Source organism: Haliaeetus albicilla, chromosome 14 (genome assembly GCF_947461875.1).
Source record: "Haliaeetus albicilla chromosome 14, bHalAlb1.1, whole genome shotgun sequence".
Classification (NCBI taxonomy): domain Eukaryota; kingdom Metazoa; phylum Chordata; class Aves; order Accipitriformes; family Accipitridae; genus Haliaeetus; species Haliaeetus albicilla.
In genome coordinates this window covers 11,032,790-11,052,511 of record NC_091496.1, presented here as the reverse complement: position 1 = coordinate 11,052,511, position 19,722 = coordinate 11,032,790, and the positions used below count along the sequence as shown (strand labels likewise).

General features: G+C 37.8%; 1 protein-coding gene across 13 annotated transcripts in view; it reads right to left on the bottom strand.

Annotated features, from left to right (window-relative positions):
* Positions 1-19,722, bottom strand: part of CACNA2D1 (calcium voltage-gated channel auxiliary subunit alpha2delta 1) — a 426,426-nt gene that overhangs the window by 359,253 nt on the left and 47,451 nt on the right. For all 13 annotated transcript variants that reach the window (XM_069801699.1, XM_069801697.1, XM_069801705.1 and 10 more), the window contains exon 2: positions 10,757-10,838. In XM_069801699.1, the coding sequence (XP_069657800.1) occupies positions 10,757-10,838 (82 nt within the window). The remainder of the gene's footprint in view (positions 1-10,756; positions 10,839-19,722) is intronic.

Sequence of the window (19,722 nt, the reverse complement as noted above, 5' to 3'; positions counted from 1 at the left end):
AATCCATGTGAGTGATTATTATTGCTAACTTTTTATTACACACACAACTAACTTTATTACACACACAACTAACTTTTTACTGCACGCAGCTATTATTGCTAAGTTTTTATTACACACACTACTTTTTTATTATCACAAACAACTATATAATTTGGCCAGAGGCAGCAAATTCTATCTTCTTACTACTATATCTTATTTCCAAAGTTATACTAATATTTTCTATTTCTAATACACGCCAGAGAATTTTTCTTTCTCACAAGGCATTTCTTTTCTTTGAATCTCAAGTGATCCATTGTGGAACACATTGAAAAATGTTCCTTCCCAAGGAGCATTCTGTACATTCAAAGAAATCAGTCTGAGTATTTTAAATATGTCTTACTCTCTGCTATATATAATGTATAAATAAGATTACAGCTGTTCCCTAGCAACTCACAGATGCCTTCATTCTTGAAATTCATGGCAACAACACAAAGGAAAAAACCACCCCAACAGTTTACTGTAGCTGTTGCTTTTTAGAATCACTTGCCTGATCACTTACTGCTGTAAAGGTCTGGGATGACAAGTGGCAGGGCAGCTGACAGGTTGAAAACCATGACATTTCACAATAGTGATGTGCACATTAGGAAAAAATTACCAGAGCTAGTTCATTCTTAAGTAATTCAGGCTGAATTCTGCAAGATGCTGGAAACACTTATGCTTCAGTTAACATCAGAGAGAGTATAAGTAGTGCCAGAATCAATTGGCTCACTCAGGTGCCTACTTAAAGGAAAGCAGATAATCAGGGATACTTTGTAGGATGGAATCATCAGACACTTTTGACTGTTGATAATTAACGAAGTAGTCTAGAGGACTTTAAAATTAAGAAGTAATTTTTGTAATTATCACTTTGTATTCAAACCTTCATAAAATGTGAGTTCAGCTTTGTACCTCTGCTATTGTACAAACATCAAAAACAGATCTATAAACTCCCTTTTGTTAAGAAAAATGCATTTGATTTTGTTCCATAGCGATAGCAATACAGCATTAAATAACAAGACTACATCATTTATTGGTTTCACAGCAGTTTTCGCTCAGGCTTTCAGCTGACTGGATGAGAACTCAAAAATCCCAACTCATGGTAAGTACAACATGTACAAGAAGTGAATCTTTCCTGTAACAGAAGAAGAACAATAGGAAGAAAGTGTTTCACGTTTCTTCTGCATTTCTCGCATATTTTGAGGTGGGCACTTACGTAATTTTTCAAACTCACTTATTTGTAGGAAATTGTGTCCTGCGTCAGCTGCTCTTAATGCAATTTAACACCTATTGACTCTCTCCCCAAAGGTAATTTTTAAGTTGCAGGCAACTAGCAGAGTTTTTTTGGTGTTTTACTAACCACAGGAGTTGGAACCTGATTTGCTATAACGTTAGGGTGTTTGTTAGTATTCATGTGTGGGGTTTTTTAAGGGAAATCTTTAATTTGCTCTCAGCTTCTACAAAACCCATCTGAACATAAGCACCAATAGGACAGATTTTATTAGTGTTAAAGCCAATGGAAAGTTATAAATGAACCAAGAACAGTGCTTTGCTCAAAGATTATCCAGATCATCAAATATTAATTAAAACTATGGTAATATTAAGCCATCCCCCCCCCTTAAGCCTGAGCAAGCTTTGTTAATGCAGCCACCTATTCTTAGCGACTTACAGCTGATTTCGCTTGCTGGAAGAAGGAACTCTTCAAAATGCCAGTTTATTGCTAAGGGAGCAGAGGGAGAGTAGCATCTGCAAATAATAAATGAGGCTTCCCTGTGTTTTGACAATCTCTTAATTTCCATTTGGATTACAAAAAGAACTTGCAGATGTGTCTTCAAATTTCCTAGCCTGCATTTTTAAAAGTGATTTAATTTTCCTGACATCTTGACATTAGTTAGCACTGTGTAAACTCAACAGAACTTAGTTTGGAGGATTCTAGTCTTAATGCCTGCAGCTTTGGTATTTGGTTGCACATAGAACACAGAAATGACATACCCCAAATGGGAGATACCTTTATAAATACTGTGTTCTAAAAAAACCTGTTACTGTATTTTGGGAATCTCTAACCAGTCTAACCAATCTCATACATTATTTTAATTCTGGTAAATGGAGTCCAACTTCTCAATAAATACCTGAAATGCCCATGTTCCACTGTACCAACCCCTTCATAATTCCATTCTAAAAGTAATCCTGACCTCACTTCCCTTCACCACACCCCACTCGGACAGCAAACTGGTGTCTTCGCCTTAGGGATGAAGCAAAAGACACAACTGTAAATAGTGTACAATAGCCAATTTATGCTTAGAAAGAATTCAAGCATTTCAGAGCACCAGCCTCATCACAGCGCACTCGGCCAAACTTTCTGATAAACTGTCTATTTTATTACACGTTACCGAGGGCATTTAAAAAAATTAGAGTTGCTTCATTGCTTTCAGATTTTTCTCCTTCTTCTCCTTAGAAAAACAATGTAACAAAACTGCACTTCTGCGGAAAACTTCAGTTGTAGACCTACCAGAGCCTCTCATAAAAATGGCCTGAACTCAGGGAAGTTGCAGCAAATATAAAACCGATAACCCCATGAGGATTAAGAATTGCTTTAACAACTTCAAAACACTTGTTCTGTTTAAATTTTCATTTCAAGATGACACTAAAATTTAGTTGTATTTGTTTTATATGGGTAAAAAGTCTTCTGTATTTTATTTTATGTTTAAAAATGTGGTTTAGTCTTTTGTTCCATTGAGAACAACAAAAAGAGACAAAAGGAGAAAAGAAAGGATACAATACTGTTCTGACTTTTAAGATCAGTCATAGTGAACCTCACTGGATGGCACAATTTATTGAATGAATATGAAAGTTTCCTTAATTCCCATATTTGACTCATTGGAGCACTTGCTTTCCTTTCTTAGAGCACTGAAAAGTACACCCAGGGTACACAGTGAACCACTTCACAGTTATGCAAGTTGTGCCTACAAGTGTTGTGGTATTAGTTACATTTTCCATTTTCAGGGGTGAAGAAGGATGGAGACTACACACTAATATATTAATATTTTATAGCTCAGAAGTCAAAAGTGTCTTAAAATTCAAGGTCAAAATACTGACAAACTCATCAGAATCTATAGCAATCACAACATTCAAATGAAATTCAGACTTTCAAATCAAATTCAGACTTTCAAAGTCCATAGACAAGACCACTAGAGAAACGTAAGCCAAATGTATTTATTTGGATTGTAATTATTAAAATCAAACCATCTTAAAAAAAAAAAAAAGTTCTCGCATTTCTTCTTTATATTTTTCTTAATTATAAAACTCTCCATTACTTCAACCTTAACAAGGGTGAATGTAGTATATTCTGGAATGTGGCCATATATCCCCTACGTCCATCTGGTAGTTCATCAGAGAATAGCATGAGGTACAAAACTCTTTGCCTTTGGCTAAAGTATATTTAAACTGAATCCAACCTGATAAATATAGTAATAAAAAAAAAAAAGTAAAGCTGGTAAAAATAAATAGAAATTTCAATTCTATGGACCGGCTTTATTTTTTTAATAAATAATCGCAAATTTATATAAAGCCTTTGCTAATTCATCCCATTAACTTTATGACTTTAAAGAAAGAGCCACATAAATATCACGCCAATCACAGAGAAAAGATAGAACAGAAACTTTTACTGCTAACTTGTCTGTCAAACCACCTTTTGAAGCAGGAATTTCAGACCACCTATGACCACAGGGAAGACTCATCCAGATACAGATTTTACATTAAGTTCTAGTAAACTGTTAAAGCCTCCCCTTGCACAGACCTCTACACAGTTAATGAAGAAAACAAGGCAAGCTATATATGACAGCTTCTATAGGTAATAAGTTAGTGGCATGCCTCTATCTGTAGAGCCTCTAGAACATAACAGTAACTTAGCTAAAATCTGTAATGAGTCCAACAGAAAATTACACCTAGGTTATAATTCCTTCTGGCAGAAGGAAGCCTTCCTGCATATCCCTGCTCCAGGACAGCTGAAATCAGAGACCAGTCTCTCTTACAAGTCACTCATCTCAGTTAAGCTCTAGAGACTGATCCAAGACCTGAAAAGCTAAAAGCATGGACTGGGAATCTGCTGCCAATCTGAGTGCTTCAGCAGACTCGCACCATCTGTGCATTAGGCACACAGACCTCACACTGAGCAATGGATGAAATGTGCTCATGCAGAACCTCGGCTGGGTGTTCGGCAAGGAAGAGCTAATTATTATAAAACAGCATTCAAGAGATAAAATAAATAAAAAAATTTCTAACAGTTGCTGGTGGACTCATTCTGTGAATGGAACTCATTGCCACATACCAAATATCCATATGTAGCTCTCTAATTTTGGAGGAAGAAACGGTATTTCTATCTCAGTTTGAATATCATTTAAAGGCCAAGTCAGTCTGTATGGGTTCACTCTGCAGCTCCTGGGACTGTAATAACAGTATGCCTTACGAACATCATGCATGGATCGGTTTTGCAGTGATGTATCAAAAAGGAAACAGATTCAGACTAGATTTCCTTGGAACTGCCTCTCTATCTGCTGTTTCGTTCACTTATGCCATTGCTTAAAAAGGTTACACTGTACAAGATGGGCATTTTTTTGCCGTAACAGCCATAGTGAAGCTCCAGTGTGTTTGTCACGTCAAAGCTCTTAACACAGACCCACATTTTTAATACAGTGTTTATGTAAAAGAGGATTCTCTTCAATCAGTTTGGAACAGACAAGCTCATGCATTGCTATAAGGCATGTTCTCTACTCTGAGGCCTTCCTTTCTGGGTACTGCAGGGATCCCTCCCTCCTCTCTCCTGTCCCTAGAGGTATTTTAGGAGCTGGAAATCAGAAGCATACTTCTTGTAGTTTATTAGATTAAAAGAGCTGTCAATTAGCTTAGTCATGGGTCTTTGCTGTGAAAGGTCTGTGTAAAAATGGAAGTTGAGCATACTTCCATCAAAATGGGACTACGTATTTACTTGATTCTGTAGGCTCTTCACCTGTTTTTTTCTGTATGCTGAGGTAACTGTTGCAGGTAAAGGATGTGACTTCAAACTTCGTCCAGTTTTTTGTCTTTACTAAGACAAAATGCCTACTGATAAATGAAGCTAGTGAGATCAGATACATCCTCAATATTTATTTTGCTACATGGATTTTAAAATTCTATTAAGCTGCTGTCTATTCCTTCTTTTTTTTTCCCCAAAGTCTATTTGCTCTGTAGAAACCACATCATTCACACCAGAGCAGCTTCATAATGCCTGACAGCACAAAGAGTTCATGAGTAAGACAAAGTTACATGAACCTTTTTAAGTTGAAAGGACAATTGCGTGACTGGGTTTTTTTATTTAAAAACACAATACTTATAACATTAAAGGGCATATACTAAGCTGTGTCTTTGTTGAGACCCATTTAAAGAAGCACATTGGACATCTTGTACATCCTTAACAAAGATTTTCCTGTGTATCCTGTCTTCCTGCTTTCAAGTCTCAAGTTGTTGTATATATAACAACTTTTTTCTTATAAACATTCCCTTTGCTCTCCTAGGGAAAAAAAATCTGTTAAATCATAGAAAGGACCCAACAATACCCTTTTCAGCTGGGCAACTACAGCAGCAGTAAAATCAAGCTATAGCCTCTGTTTCTTGCGTAAAAAATGTTTCTTTTTTTTCAAAGTACTTTTTACCTGCTTGAATTGTAAATTAAATGTTGTTAGGCATGATTCGTAGCAAATGTAAAACAGTGTAATCCACTGAAGTCAGTGGAGCTCTGCCAGTTTTCAACCAGCTGAGTATTTTGGCATCTTGAATCCTGACTTCCTGCCTTGTTGAAGCAATCTTTGCATTACTGTAATGAGGATATTACATTGGTATTAAATCCAAGTTGGAGTTCTCCCAAATCTCGCCTAAACTCCTACTAGTGTCCCAAAAAGCAGTATTTAAAAATGTCCTTTAAAACTATTTTTGGAAAACCATTTTGAGACCATTCCCAGATAGTATAAACAAAACTTGAAAGACGTGAGGAGGAACTACACTTTAGACACAATCGATCTTACTGATAACAGAACTTACATTTAGATGTTACTAGTATTTGTGTTGATTCATACCAGCAAAGTAGTAATTTACCACAACTAATTCACAGGAAGAATGACCTGGAGTTAAAGCTCTAAATGGAAAAATGAAAACCTGAGCTCAGTTCTTGGTTGAATCAGGATTCTCTCTGTATGGCAAATATCAATTAGTGAGTAAAGGCATATGTATAAATTAAAGATCATGTTTCCCCTGTGCACCATAATAATCCTCTGCACTTGCCTACCTCTCCATCTACAAATATCCATTTTGTCTGTTCCTTCTGCTCCAGTTATACTGGTTTGCTTGGTTAAGCCTATAGATAAGTGTAGCCTTGATTTAGAACTCCTAATTTAATGGCATCCAAGCTTGCTTTTGCAATTTTGCCTACCACAGGCAAATGCTGTCATCATTGCTAATAAGAGAAAAGGTGTGTGAAACGTCCATTGGCATAAAGATTTTCATATTTTCCGAAACATAATCACTACTGAAGTAATTCACTAAATCAGTTCCCAAATACTTTCTCTTTCTTAACACTATGTGGAATATTCATGAGTATATTATCGTGTATCCTCGCTATACATATATTTTCAAAAGTTGTGATTAATGAAAGTTGCAATGGTTTGCAATGGCTCTATTATATGTGCAAAAGCAGGAGGAAGAGTGGTTAGTCACTAGGACAAGATTGTGATTCCAAGCCACTGTTAAGAAATTTGTCAATGAAAAAGAAAAGGGAATTCTCCTCTGAGGAGATTCCTCTCCTTAAACATGATTCCATTAAATTGAGTACATATTGAATGTAAACTCCTTAAATATAAAAAATGCTCTCCCTGGGTATCTATGACCACACTGCAGAATAAATATATATACTTTTACATAGGTACTGATCTCAACAGGTCTGCTATTCACCGAACAAGTCCCTCACTTGAGTTTAATAGTGGTTTAGATTTTATTTTTTTTATTCCTTTGGAAGTATGTATTACACTGAGTTTTACGTTCTCTCTGGTCAAAAGCTCTCCCAGTCTAAAATCAAATTAATTGAGAGTTCAGGCAGTGCTCCTATGCCTCTCCATGATGACCAGAAGAAAATATTTCACAGTTCTCCAGATGAGACCGTTGTGTAGTACAATTTCCTGCAGCACAAAGATCCATAGATGTCCAATGCACATACAATCATGTATAGCACTGATGAACCCTGAGATATCTTCAAAAAGTTATGGAAACACCATAAACTTGCATGGCACAGCAGCTAATTGAAAAAGCCCTGTTTTTTTAAGGACTAATTCACTCCAGCTGAGAACACAGTAATTGTGCTACTTTGAGAGCTATCTTGGTCACTTTAGAGATCTTCATAGAAGACTCAATTGTACGAAGCAGACACAGATTGTAACTTCAGCTGAATCAGTGGGACTTCTTTCCCTGCGACCTGGGAGAAGCTGACCAGGCTGTGAAATGGCTATAATCTGCTACACATCCTTGCTACAAGCTTTAACCTCATCACTTGGCCAAATTAAAATTGATTTTCCCTAGAACAAGGGAAAACATTTCTCCTACCAAAAATCTGTCTGACCAAAGCACAGTTTTCCAGCCCTCTGGTACTACAGCTGTTCACAGAAAGTCAGGTCTACTATTTTATAACAGGAGCACCCTGCTCCTTCTTTTTGTATTAATCATTCTGCTTTTGGAGGGAGGACGGGCAGAAAAAACAAACAAATGTACTTGAAGTTTTCCAAAACATGAAGACTACAGACTTGATCCAAACAATTGTGGAGTTAGAAGAAGTAATAAGTCAGAATCAAAGCTGAAAATTCAGTCTGGCTGTTAAGTATTTTTAAAGCTTGGGCAACTGAAGGCAAGTTCTGTGAATAAAAGTGACAGGCATGCAAGCATGCTGTTTTTAATGTCTTGTAATCTCCATGTTTCCAAGACTGTGGTTTGTTTCAGAAGAGATCTGGCTAAACATTAACAGGCAGAAAGCAGAAAAGAAAAATGATGTAATTAAAAAATGGGAAAGTGACAATAGCCTGTAAACAAGAGGAAAGAGGGAGAGGCTGCATGGCTCACACCTTGCAGGACTTTGCATGCTCCCTTGCAGGCAAGAGACCTAATTAAAATCTTGTGGCTAGAGAAAAACATGCAATTTAGGTCAAACAAACAGCTTTGATATAAAGGGATATTTTACATGGAAACATCCCCCTTTCATGTTTTTAATCCTAGGATTACAAGCACATATTGATCACCTTGTGGATACCCTCTGAGATAACTTACTGTTTGCTTGAAGTGTGCTATAAATTTTGGCTTTCAAAAAGAAACTTACCTACAGTATTCACAGACTAACATTTTTTTCTCAGCATGAATGTCACTGTAGTATACTTTAAGTATAGCTGGTAGCACTACATAGTATTATGTTTGCCCAGCAGTTCTCATTATCAGACTGTTTTAGCAGCTTGTAAATTTGCCGAATATTAACTACATAAACTAACATTTTTCTCAGGCAAAAAAAGAGTGACAGCATCAATCTCTTGGTTTTTCATTATCTATTTTACTATGTGGTCTTTGCATGGAAATGCCAGGCAAAATGGTTGAGACATTAAGTCATTGTTTTGCTCAAGTCAGAAATCCTCTGTAACTCATTTCCCTTTGAAATACTCTATTGCCCCTGCACTGTAGATTCAAAGATACACTTTTTACTCCTTGTTGTTTAACAAATTTTAGCCTGAAAAGCATCTGCAGGTCACTGCAGAGATTTTATCAGCTAAATCCCTGAGAACCTACACACAGGTGTATCCCAACCCAGACAGCATCACTCCTACAGTGTGATGAGCTAAAGCTCAGACGTGCTCTGATCTCTCAGGTGATCTCTACACATTTGTGGTCTAAGCAGTGGGAGAAAGAGGAGATGAAAACTGAATGAAGAAAGGGCAAGAGATTGGGATATGGAAGTAGGAGATAACAGATTGAAAAGTGGCAGGCAAAGAATAAGGAGAGAAGAGACAGGAAAGGGAGGAGAAATAGAAAAAGCATACAGGAGAGAACTACAGGTCTGGGACTGAAAACTAGTGATAGAGGGAAAGGTGAGAAGGGGGAGGAAAAACACTTGATGAAGAGAAGAGATGCAATAGGAGTATTGGGACAGGCTGGCTACACACACCTGGACAGAATGTTTGGGAAATGCTAATGCTCTGGACTAAAGAGTCCAGAGAGAGGTGCTGAATTGGAATTCAGCTGAATTGGTGTTCCATGCTAGGTAAACCTTACAGTTCCTCAGAAAGCTCAAATGATAGACATTCCTGTGTTGTTGAGATTCTATATTGGAAACCCATGTGTGTATCGACCTGATACTTTGTGTTAGGATTTCAAGATTTCATTTTCAGTTTGTCAGGGGGTTTCCAAGATTAAAAAGTGCATCTAAAGCATCTGCCTTAAATTGTGTTGCAATATGAAGCACTCCAAAAAAGGCCAGAACTAAAATAATCTCTGCAATCTTCATTTATGTTCCTCATGTACATCCAGTGACACAGCCTTTCCTTCTATAGGACAGTGGTGATCTCATCTAAACTGAAGCTTCCACAGTGTATACATGGACATCCGAACAAGTCATCTAGCCTCCACTTATAGTCAGTAAAGAGAAAATGTCCTTCTAGGAGAACATTCACATGAGAAATGTGGAAGTCTAGGTAAAAAGTCATTAAGGTCAAAGGAATACATTAATATACAGTGTTAAATCTGAGAAACTTCACACCTGACTTTTCTGTGTGTTTCTTCATGGCTTTGAAACACAGCTACTACTCATTTCATGGATCATTTTGGGAGATTATGACTTCTGAAAAACAAATCTCACATCTTCATGTTCACTTCCCCAGCACCAAGGGCTTTTGTTGGCTGACAGAATAACTTCTCTTCCTGACCGAACAGCAAAATTTCCCTTCATTATACAGTCCTACATCAACCCAGAGATCCATCAGTTCACAGAAGGAGCCATGAGATTTGTGCAGGGATAGGGAGAAGGAAATGTCTGATCATGTGGTTGTATGCTGGATCATGATGTATACACAAAAAGTTGTATAGGCAGCGTAATCCTGACATTTTCTGAATTGTGACTTCATTTTTCTGGCATCTCAGATGTGTTTTTACCTTCTATGAATGGAATATAGCACAAAAGTTTCTTCTCAATGACAGAAGAATTGTAAATTCTTCCCTAAAACACTTTGGGTTAAATTGGAGCAGCTGAACAAAAGTAGTTTTCATTCTCATCTATGTTTCTTCTAACCAAAAGCTGCTTCTTTTCAGGAAATGTGTGTCAGAAAAATAGTCTCCCTTGTTAACAGAGAGCAGAATTCTCCACTGCCGTGAACAGCTGCTTCCTGGATACCGTATTTGACAAACATATAACATAAAAGCACTTGCTTCAGGTGGAAGTGTTGCAACAATGGTAAGCCTTATGTCTGATACTGCAAAGCTGATTAAATATTAGCAATGAGCAACTGCTGCAACATTAAAAGATTGAATTGATAGATGTCTATGTTATTCATTTGTCTCTCAGTAAGCACTGCAGAGTTTAATTCCCCAAAATCTTTTTACTATGTTGCGATGAAATGATTGTAATGCCTACATGAGGCACACCATTCACTTTACTTTCTAGTTATTGCAGTCTAAGGTGCTTCTTACTCACCGCAGCAAGCTGGTCCACTCCGCTTGCAGTTCGTGCTAATGTTACAAGATCTTCTTGCATCTTATCTACCCATGATTTTATCCTACAGAAACCAAAAAGAAGAGAGAGACATCCAATCAGATCCCTGGCAAATGAAACTTCCGTACAATTATATAGCACAAGAAAAGGGAAAAAAGTCAGAATATGTTGATAAAATTGAATACAAAATGTACAAGACTTGTCTTTGCTAAAAAATAATAACCTTGGAACGGACCAAAATATTCAAACTACACTCTGATGGTGTTCTCTTTCACTGACTCAAATCTAAGTCACTTGCTTTTTTCTTTCTTTTACTTGTCATCAGCTGGAGTTTGCCTGGTGTTCTCCAGGACAGACACAGTCTTCTCCAGCAAGTATATCACTGTAGCTGCCTTTTGTTGACAGGTACCGAGGTCTGTTTCTAAATGTGACAGAGCCTAACTTACCTTCTTTTTTTCTTTTTTTTTTTTCAGTAGAGCCTCTACCCAGCCTTGATGACCTGATTCTTCTCATACACTAAGTCAGCTGTAAACCAAGCATGCTATCGTATCTATTACTACCTATAGCAAACATCACTGCAACAGAGCTGGTACACTGCCTGCCAGGACAACCTGCCTGACCTGCAGCTCACTCCCAGCAACTCTTCCTTTCCCGAGGGCCTTGAGGTCCCTCTCCCAACAGACAGCACAGGCAGATTAAAAGAGCAACTGGGAGCAGGCTGACAAACCAGGATAAATCTTCTGGCCTGTAGCCCCTCTCCAGACACTCCAGGGAAGTAGCAGTGGGACAAGCAGCAGCAGACATAGATGGCACAAGCTGTTTTGGCAACACATGCCCGCTCCTGGCTGCTGTTTTTCACTAGGGAGCAGGCAGTGATTTGCTGCTGTGCATGCTCGGTTCCCTGTGCCCAGTAAACCTGACTCTTTGGAAAAGCACTGGAACCAATACAGGTTTTAGGGTTCGTGCCATGTCATGTTTTGTAACAGGAAAGGAGCCATAGTACAAGTTTATTCCAGTGAGGTTCATGTTCAGAAGAAGATTGTGTCGCTTGCCTAGCCAGAAAGTTTGATCTCCAACTCATCTATCCTATCATCCCTGTCATTACCACAGCTCTCTGCTCTGAAACCTGGAACAGATACATATATTTATTCCAGCCATTTCCTATCCTTAATCTGATATCCAAGGAACGACTGCTTAGATTATTCATGAAAGTAGGAAAGACAGGAAAAGAGGGACTCCATTTTTGCTGCAATATGGAAAATTTAGAAGACTAAGAAAGAATGTGGAGAACTGATTTTACTCCTTCTTTCCATGGTCATTAATACATTTTTTGTTAAACCATAATCAATATCTTAAAAGGGTACAATCCCTATTAAGGAGTTGCAACTTGGCTACTTTTATTAAAGGATCCTTCCTCATGCTTTAGAAGAAAGCGATTAGTCATCCAAACACAAAAGTTTTAGCGCTGTGACATCTAACACGAAGGACCATTCTGGCAGCCCAAAATAACATGTGCACAGGTAGGAATAGGAACTACCTAGACAGGAAGGTACCGAGTTTTACAAATGTGCCAGATTTAAGACAAATCCCTCTTCTCAATCAATAATGGGTCACTCCCCAAACAATACACTGTCTCTCATGCATCCTATTTGAATCCGATTTCACACAAGCGGAATACTCTGACACAGTAAACAAGAACTTTTTGAAGGTTTAGCTCAAAGTGTCTTTGAGGCCTTCATGAAAAATCTGTAGCAGAAATTGAACTAGCAAGTGTTAACCATGGTTTCTCATTAACGATAGCTTCTGCCCATGATACTACTGTTTTCATCCTCCCTCCAGCCCCTGGCCTGGCTTGTTTGACACTCTAATTTATTTTGTCATATCCTTTATTTTCCATTGTGTCATATCCTTTATTTTCTATTATGTCATATCTTTATTTTTCCCTTCCAAATCTTTGGATAAAGAACGGCGATTTCACTCTGTACAGCATTTCCATTATTTCCTCACTGGATTCCAGGTGTTTCAGACATACAAAAATTACATCTTAAAACACCCTGAATTAAAAAGTCATGAAAAAGTTTTAGACTAAAATTATTTCACTATTCTCATTCATCACTGAACAATTTTTACTGATCTAGTTCCCAGGGACTAGAAGCTTTCAGAAGACTCTCTACCCTTTAAAATCTTCTCAGTGCACTCGATGAAGACTGACTTCTACTCTAGATGGCAGAATGCTATTATAATCCCAAAATTTTGGGAAGAAGACTATATTGATTGAACGACTATGTATGCCAAATCAATAATGCTAGAGGAGACCTTATCACACAGGCTGTGATTATCTAGATTTCCATGAACAATTTCTTTTACTTGCAGGTATTTTTTCTAATTTGGGCCAAGCTTTAAAAAACTCTTTTAAAAGACTGTAAAATCAATGCTTCTGAATAGAATAGTTCTAAAGTCTTGACAGGATGAGTTCCACCATATAAAATACTCACTGGATTCTCCACGAGGAAAAAGGATGCACAGAAAATTGTGAAAGTTGTAAAAAAAAGGTGTAACACGTTATGTAAAAAGTGCTTACTGGGACAAACCCTTTGGCACTTAAAAAGGACTGATGGGTACTAGAACACTTGTTAAGAATTCAGTCATCTCATATCTGATTGTAATAAACTGCTAATAAATTAGTCAGAGTAAACCTCTTCACTAACAATAGAACCTTTTAATTGGGAACTATAGGAGTGCATATTGAAAGAAAGTCTTGAGCAAGTGTCTTCAATGGAAACCTTACTGATATGCCATTTCCAGAGGTAGCCCCTCCATATCGTGGCATGAAAAGAGGATCTACCTCAAAATGGGCCTACCTCTTAACTTGGTGTATCCCCCACTCTCTTCCCAAATCCTGAGAAAGTCGGGGAGCGGTAGCAGAATGAGTAAAAAGACTGGAGACTCCATGAGTTTGTCCTCCAGTGCTCCACCAGAACTCTCTCCTGCAGGGCTTAACATCTTATTAAACGCTTACAAAACAAAGCACGCTAAGGGAAAGACCTCCAGAGGGACACAATATTTTAACAGGTGTCCAAAGGCTCCTTTTATCTACTGTAACTGAACAGCCCTTTCTCTAGATTTTTCTTGACACTTCTTACCCGTTGTGTGATTTGACCAATCTTCAGGCTGTTTTGCCATTCTTTGATGAATGTTTGCTGCACCATTTGAGTCACTTTGCTACCTATCTCCAAGCCAAATAACAGGTAGACCCCTTCAGGATAGTGTTAATGCTTTTCTATGGAGGTTCAACAGAAGGTAATAGGTACAACAGGTCAACAGAGTCATGGTCTGTGTTTGCTTTCTCCTTTTGCACTGTATGACCAAGAGTACTCTTACTGCCTTATTTCTTTGCTCATTCTCATCCTACATCTCTAACATGGCCACATGAAAGTGATGTATGTTGGGATTTAGGGACCAATTACATTTTCATTGACTATTACAATTGATTCCATCGTTGTTTTAATGCTCCCAAACCTTCTCTTCTATACTTTTCTATATTTTTCTGTGTGAAAGAATGAGGTATATGAAAGGTGAAAAAATGAAACCCATTACCCAAAAGTGTTTTCAAAGGCATAAAATTATAGAACACACTTAGACTTTTTTATGATCCATTTCAGTTATAAAAATTCCGGGTGTTATTTCTAATAGGAGTTGATAGAAAAAATCAGGGAGGATTGATTTTTAAATTGACTTTTTTTCATTTCCCACTGCTTTGTATTTTTACTGGATATATTCCTCTCTGTCTTAAAAGGAAGCTAGAAGGGTGAGAACACATAGTAGTTAGTTAAACTTGAAATTTTGGAATAAATTACCCTTAAAAACATTAATTACTTATTAGTACTATTACTTGCAAATGAAATATGGATAATTTTCCTCTTTAAATTGCAAAAATATTCTTGATTTTTCAATAAATACTTCTTAGATATTGTCTAGAATTCCTGCCTCCACACAATTAGCCCACACCTTACCTTTTGAAGTTAGTCACCCAGACTAGTTTTTGTTTTCTTTTTTTGTTTTAATTTGCAATTGAACTAGGCTTCTGCTTCAGTCAATGGAAAAAGGCATTTCCAGAGATGACCCATTCTATCCTCAGCCAGGTAAGCTGAACTACCTATCTCCTACATTGCCGCTAGTGGAGCCCTGGACAATTTTGATTCCTACTCCAGGTTCTCCAGCGCAGCTAGGCCACAGGCTTGACTTTTAGGCAGGTTAGGTTAGACAATATCAGTTTCTAAATTGGAGTAGGAAGAAGTCCACCTTTGTTCTAATTTAATGGCAACTTCCCTCCCCAGTTGTAACTTAAATGTGAATAATAATGCTTCTTCCAGTACTGACTGTATATTTACCTTAAAAGACAATTTTCTTGCATATTCATCTTAACCTATTAGACCTTCTGTAGCGGAAACTGTCCTTGACTTCCTTGCCTGTACAACAGCTAGTACAGCAGGGTCCAACACAATAAAAAGTAATAACTTCAGAAGGGTTTTTCTAGATTACTATCAAAAGTACAAAATGATAAAATGGCATTCTACAACTCTGAGGAAGCTCAGTATAATTACTTTTGCCTTCCCACAAGAAATTAAATAACACCATTATTATTATTTATAAGGTCTAATGTCAGTATTTCTGCATCTCAATTCTCCCATCTTGTCACAAGACGAAAGTGTACGTTGGAGATACTTCATGCTCCTCATAGACCATTTTTCAGAAATGCACGTAATCACATCCTATAACTCTCATGGGAAAAATTGGCAGAATGTTTAGAATACAACTTTTTTTTTTGGTTAAGGAAACATATTATCTCATTGTATTATTTTTTTTTTAAAGTATGTCTTTAAAAAAAATGAAACAAGAGCCTTTAGGGGCTGAAATGCTTGTCTGGTGCTCCTTTTAACTGAAGCCTGTAGTGCAATATCTGTCTGACAGCTGCTCATGGTCAGAGTTTATTTAACAATTGGAAAGCTGTCACAGCAAACGTGAGCTCCCATGACTTAAAGAAGCAGCAGTCATTTTTTTCTGCAAAGGGCACCAACAGAAAGCCTGTACAAAAGGTTAGTTTCTTCCTACCGTTATTAGTGTGGCATGAACATTGCAACGGATGTTCCACTGAAAGGTGATTACATTTTGCAGCACAATTGATTTTAAGCCCCTTCTTCCACACACAGGTTTTCCCCATATCAAACAATGACTAGACAAAAGGAGTGCGCACATGCCTTTCCACAGCAACTTCTAAGTGGTTTGAATGATGAAGGGGACTGTTTGATTAAAGACAGACATGGGTCATTTACAGGGGAATTAGAAGGTACAACCCTGCTGCTGTCGCCTGGGCTGTGACCAGATTGATGAAGAAACAGCCAGAACACTACAGAGCCATCCATCCACATTACACTATTAGCCAACCTAGCATAACAGCTGTTTTGACAGCAGAGAAAGATTTTTTTTCCATTTTTCTTTTTTTTTTGAAGCAAGACAATGTTTCCTAAAGTCAGAGGATTTTCACAGGTACACCCTTAGTCACGCTCCAAGTAGAACTTAATATAGCAGGTGCTAGACTAAGAAATCTTTCTTTTAACTTCATTAAAACCTATTTTTATGTTAAACCTGTATACCAAACTATACTTGCAGAACAAAGCACTGCCCAATTACAAGGGTAAAAGAAACCAAGAGATCTAGATGTAGGACAGCCTGGCTATAACCTTTTTTCTGCTGAAACTGATGCAATTTTTTTCTGCTGACTTCAAGGAAAGTAGATTCATGTAATTATATGCCATAGCTTTGTAGACCACTCACACTAATTTAAGGTCCATTAGCTGACTTCTGCTTGGATAATGTCTTATAATCTAAAAAGGCAGGCATACAACTTAACTCTGCCAGTTGAAGTCACTTGGTATGTTGGAGATCCACGTCCAGCTCTCTTCAGTTAAGAGTACATTTTGCTCAAGTTTCTGAATAGTTCTTGCATACAAAAATAATAATTAAGGTAACAAAAGCTGTAAGTAACAAGAGGACGAAGCATTTTCAAAATAGGTCAATACTTTTTGGATTATCAAAAAGGAAAAAAATACGTAACACATTGCTCCTAATTCAATAGAGAAGTTGTGTTTGAAAAATGAAGATAAATGAGATTAGACTCAGAAACAGTGAGAGAGCAAGCCTTGCTCTATTTTTTCATGCTAACCCCGCTCTATTTTCTTGCTCAGAAAAACCTTCATTTTCAGGATCAGATGCTTTCTAGAAGATTTGCTGTCAGTGAAGGAGAGGGGAAAGGTTACAGAATTATCATAAAAGCAGGATTCTCAACCATTCTTTGTCCCTCTTAGGCAACACTAAAAGGGCAAACAGAAACTGCTATTGCAATTTATAGAAGACATGTGAAAGAAGAACATATGTTACAACAGAATTACTAACCTTCTACACAGAAATTACCTGTGTTGCTGCATTTATACCTCCTACTGCAAAACTACTGAGTTCTAATACAACTATATATTTTGATGACCTATTAAGCTGACAGTACTTGTATTTCAGGTGTGTGGGTGGCTGGATAGATTTACAGAGAACCAGACTTTGGAAGGTGTAAAAAAGGCAGGTTTTGTGTAATGCTGAACAAATTGTCGTAGAGTGCTAAAATCCCACTGATTACAAATCAGGGAAACAAAAGGGTTGGATATGGAGAGACTGATGCAAAGAGCACTTAAATCCCATGGTTATGAGATCAAGCTCTTGAATCTCCACTGCATAGCCAGAAAATGAACAAATTAAGGTTAAATAATTTAGATGTGATATGAAAACAAATTAAGGCAAATTAATTGTATAAGCATTTGTGAATTTTCCACATCTTACTATAGGATTTGTAACAGTCCAGTTAGATGCCAAAGAGTGAAGGAGGTTTAAATTCATCATCTAGAGACATGCTCATTCTATAAGTTCTAGGGTTATGAATGCCTCAGGGTGGTGAACAGCCCTCCAATACTTCTTTTTCTGTTGTTTGGAAATTTGCTAATGGACTGTGTGAAGGTATGACAGCTTACAACTATAGTATAAATAGTAGTAAATGGCATTGTGTAAGGAAATTAAGCATTTGGAAAATTAAGTGAAAAGGGGTGTGTGCTGCAAGTGTTCAGAGATCCCACTTTATTCCAATGAGAGAATGATACAGGCATGTATATCCACTGCCAGCTATCTGTTGAAAAATATATCACACAATTTTGTACAAATGTTTGGAAGAACTTTTGTGTAATAAAAGCAAAGCACAGATTAATTCATGTCATCTAGCTACTGCACTGAGTGAGGAAAATAGGGAAGCTATGCTATCTCTGTGCGTGCAAACGGATGCACAAAATGCATCATCTACTCCATAGGCAAAAATATTTCCTCTGTTGGCAAGAAGAAGAAAAAATACTACTTACTTTGTTTCTTTGCCCTCTTTGACTGTCTTATCTGCCCAAATGTGACAAGCTGCTGACCATGTAGTCTGCAAGGACTTTCCAGATATAAGACAGCCCCAATAGCCAAGGCCAGAGGGACCCTCTTGCTCTTTCCTGTTTTCAAAATGTAAACCCCTTGCTTGGAATATTTATTTTACATTTGTCAAATTGAAACATTTGGGGAGTAGGACATAATTTCTTTGTCATATCTGTCATTCTGTAGAAAGGGTCAATACAGACAGAAAACTCTTCAGGATACACTTGGTATTTAGTAGCAGACATTTTAACGTTTAGACTTGGGCTTTTTAAGCTCTTATTTCACATGTTTAAGCCATCCAGTCACAGAAGCGATTATGATTTTCCGATTTTTTTCCAAACACTCCTTCTCTATATAAATGTGGTTCCTCTCTGTCATAGCCTTCACAGAACAAGCACGCAGGAGCACTCACTAATGACTGCTCTACCAACTGCTCTTTCAAGGAATCCCTTTGCACCACAGATAAATGGGGAACTAGGAACCCATTGGTGCAGCACTGATACAGACAGAAGGAGAAGGAACGGCCCCCTGATTTGGCCAGCAGCTCAGGAGATTTAAGTTCCACCACTGACTCCCAGGACAAAGTCAGGGGCAAGTCAGTGGCTCACGGCAAGTGACGGGCAGATCTGCCACACCTCAATGACTGCCTACGTCCTAACAAATGGTTTGCTTCTTAATATTGAGTCCCCGTGGCAGGCTCCAGGATGGAAATGGTCAACTGTGGGTGGCACCATGAGCTGCTCAGTGCTTGGCCCAGTTCCTAGAAAAGCAGAAACCTTTCTCCATCCTCACCCAGAACTTCTAGGCCCAACTAACTCCTTCACCCTGACATCTCTTTTGTAGCCCTGGAGCACAGCTTGAATGGCAATTTTGCTCCCACCTTCTGACAAAACCTTGCCTAAATATCTCTGTCAGAAGGCTTCAAGGATGGATCTGGGAACAGCACCCTCAGATCCAGAGGCTGGACCCCCTCACAGCTGCTCACTCCCATTGAAATACCCTGGCTTCATGTTTCAGTTCAGTTCTTTATCTGTAACTGCACTTTCCACTTTAACAAGTGTGTGGTAGATTCTCCAAAGCACCCAGATGTTACACAGGAGTGACCGAGTAATTGCTTAAATATGGTGTTCACTTTCACGAGCCAGGATCAGGGCATGGTCACACTATTTTATAAGCTCGCTCAGTATAAACCAAGTGGCTGACAGGTGCTTAGCCACACATGTTCATAATTACAGCTTCTGCTTCACAAATATTTCCCTTTGCCAAAAGTGTTCTTTTGGAGTCTAAAGCTTCCTAATAAATAACATGAAAAATATCCTCTAATGGAAATTACTGTTGCACAAAATATCATTTAATAATTTAAGCTCAATCTTTAATGTAAGCCTGACATAGAATCAGCTGCAAAATTACTATAAGCTGTAAAAAGAACTCCTTAAAAATTA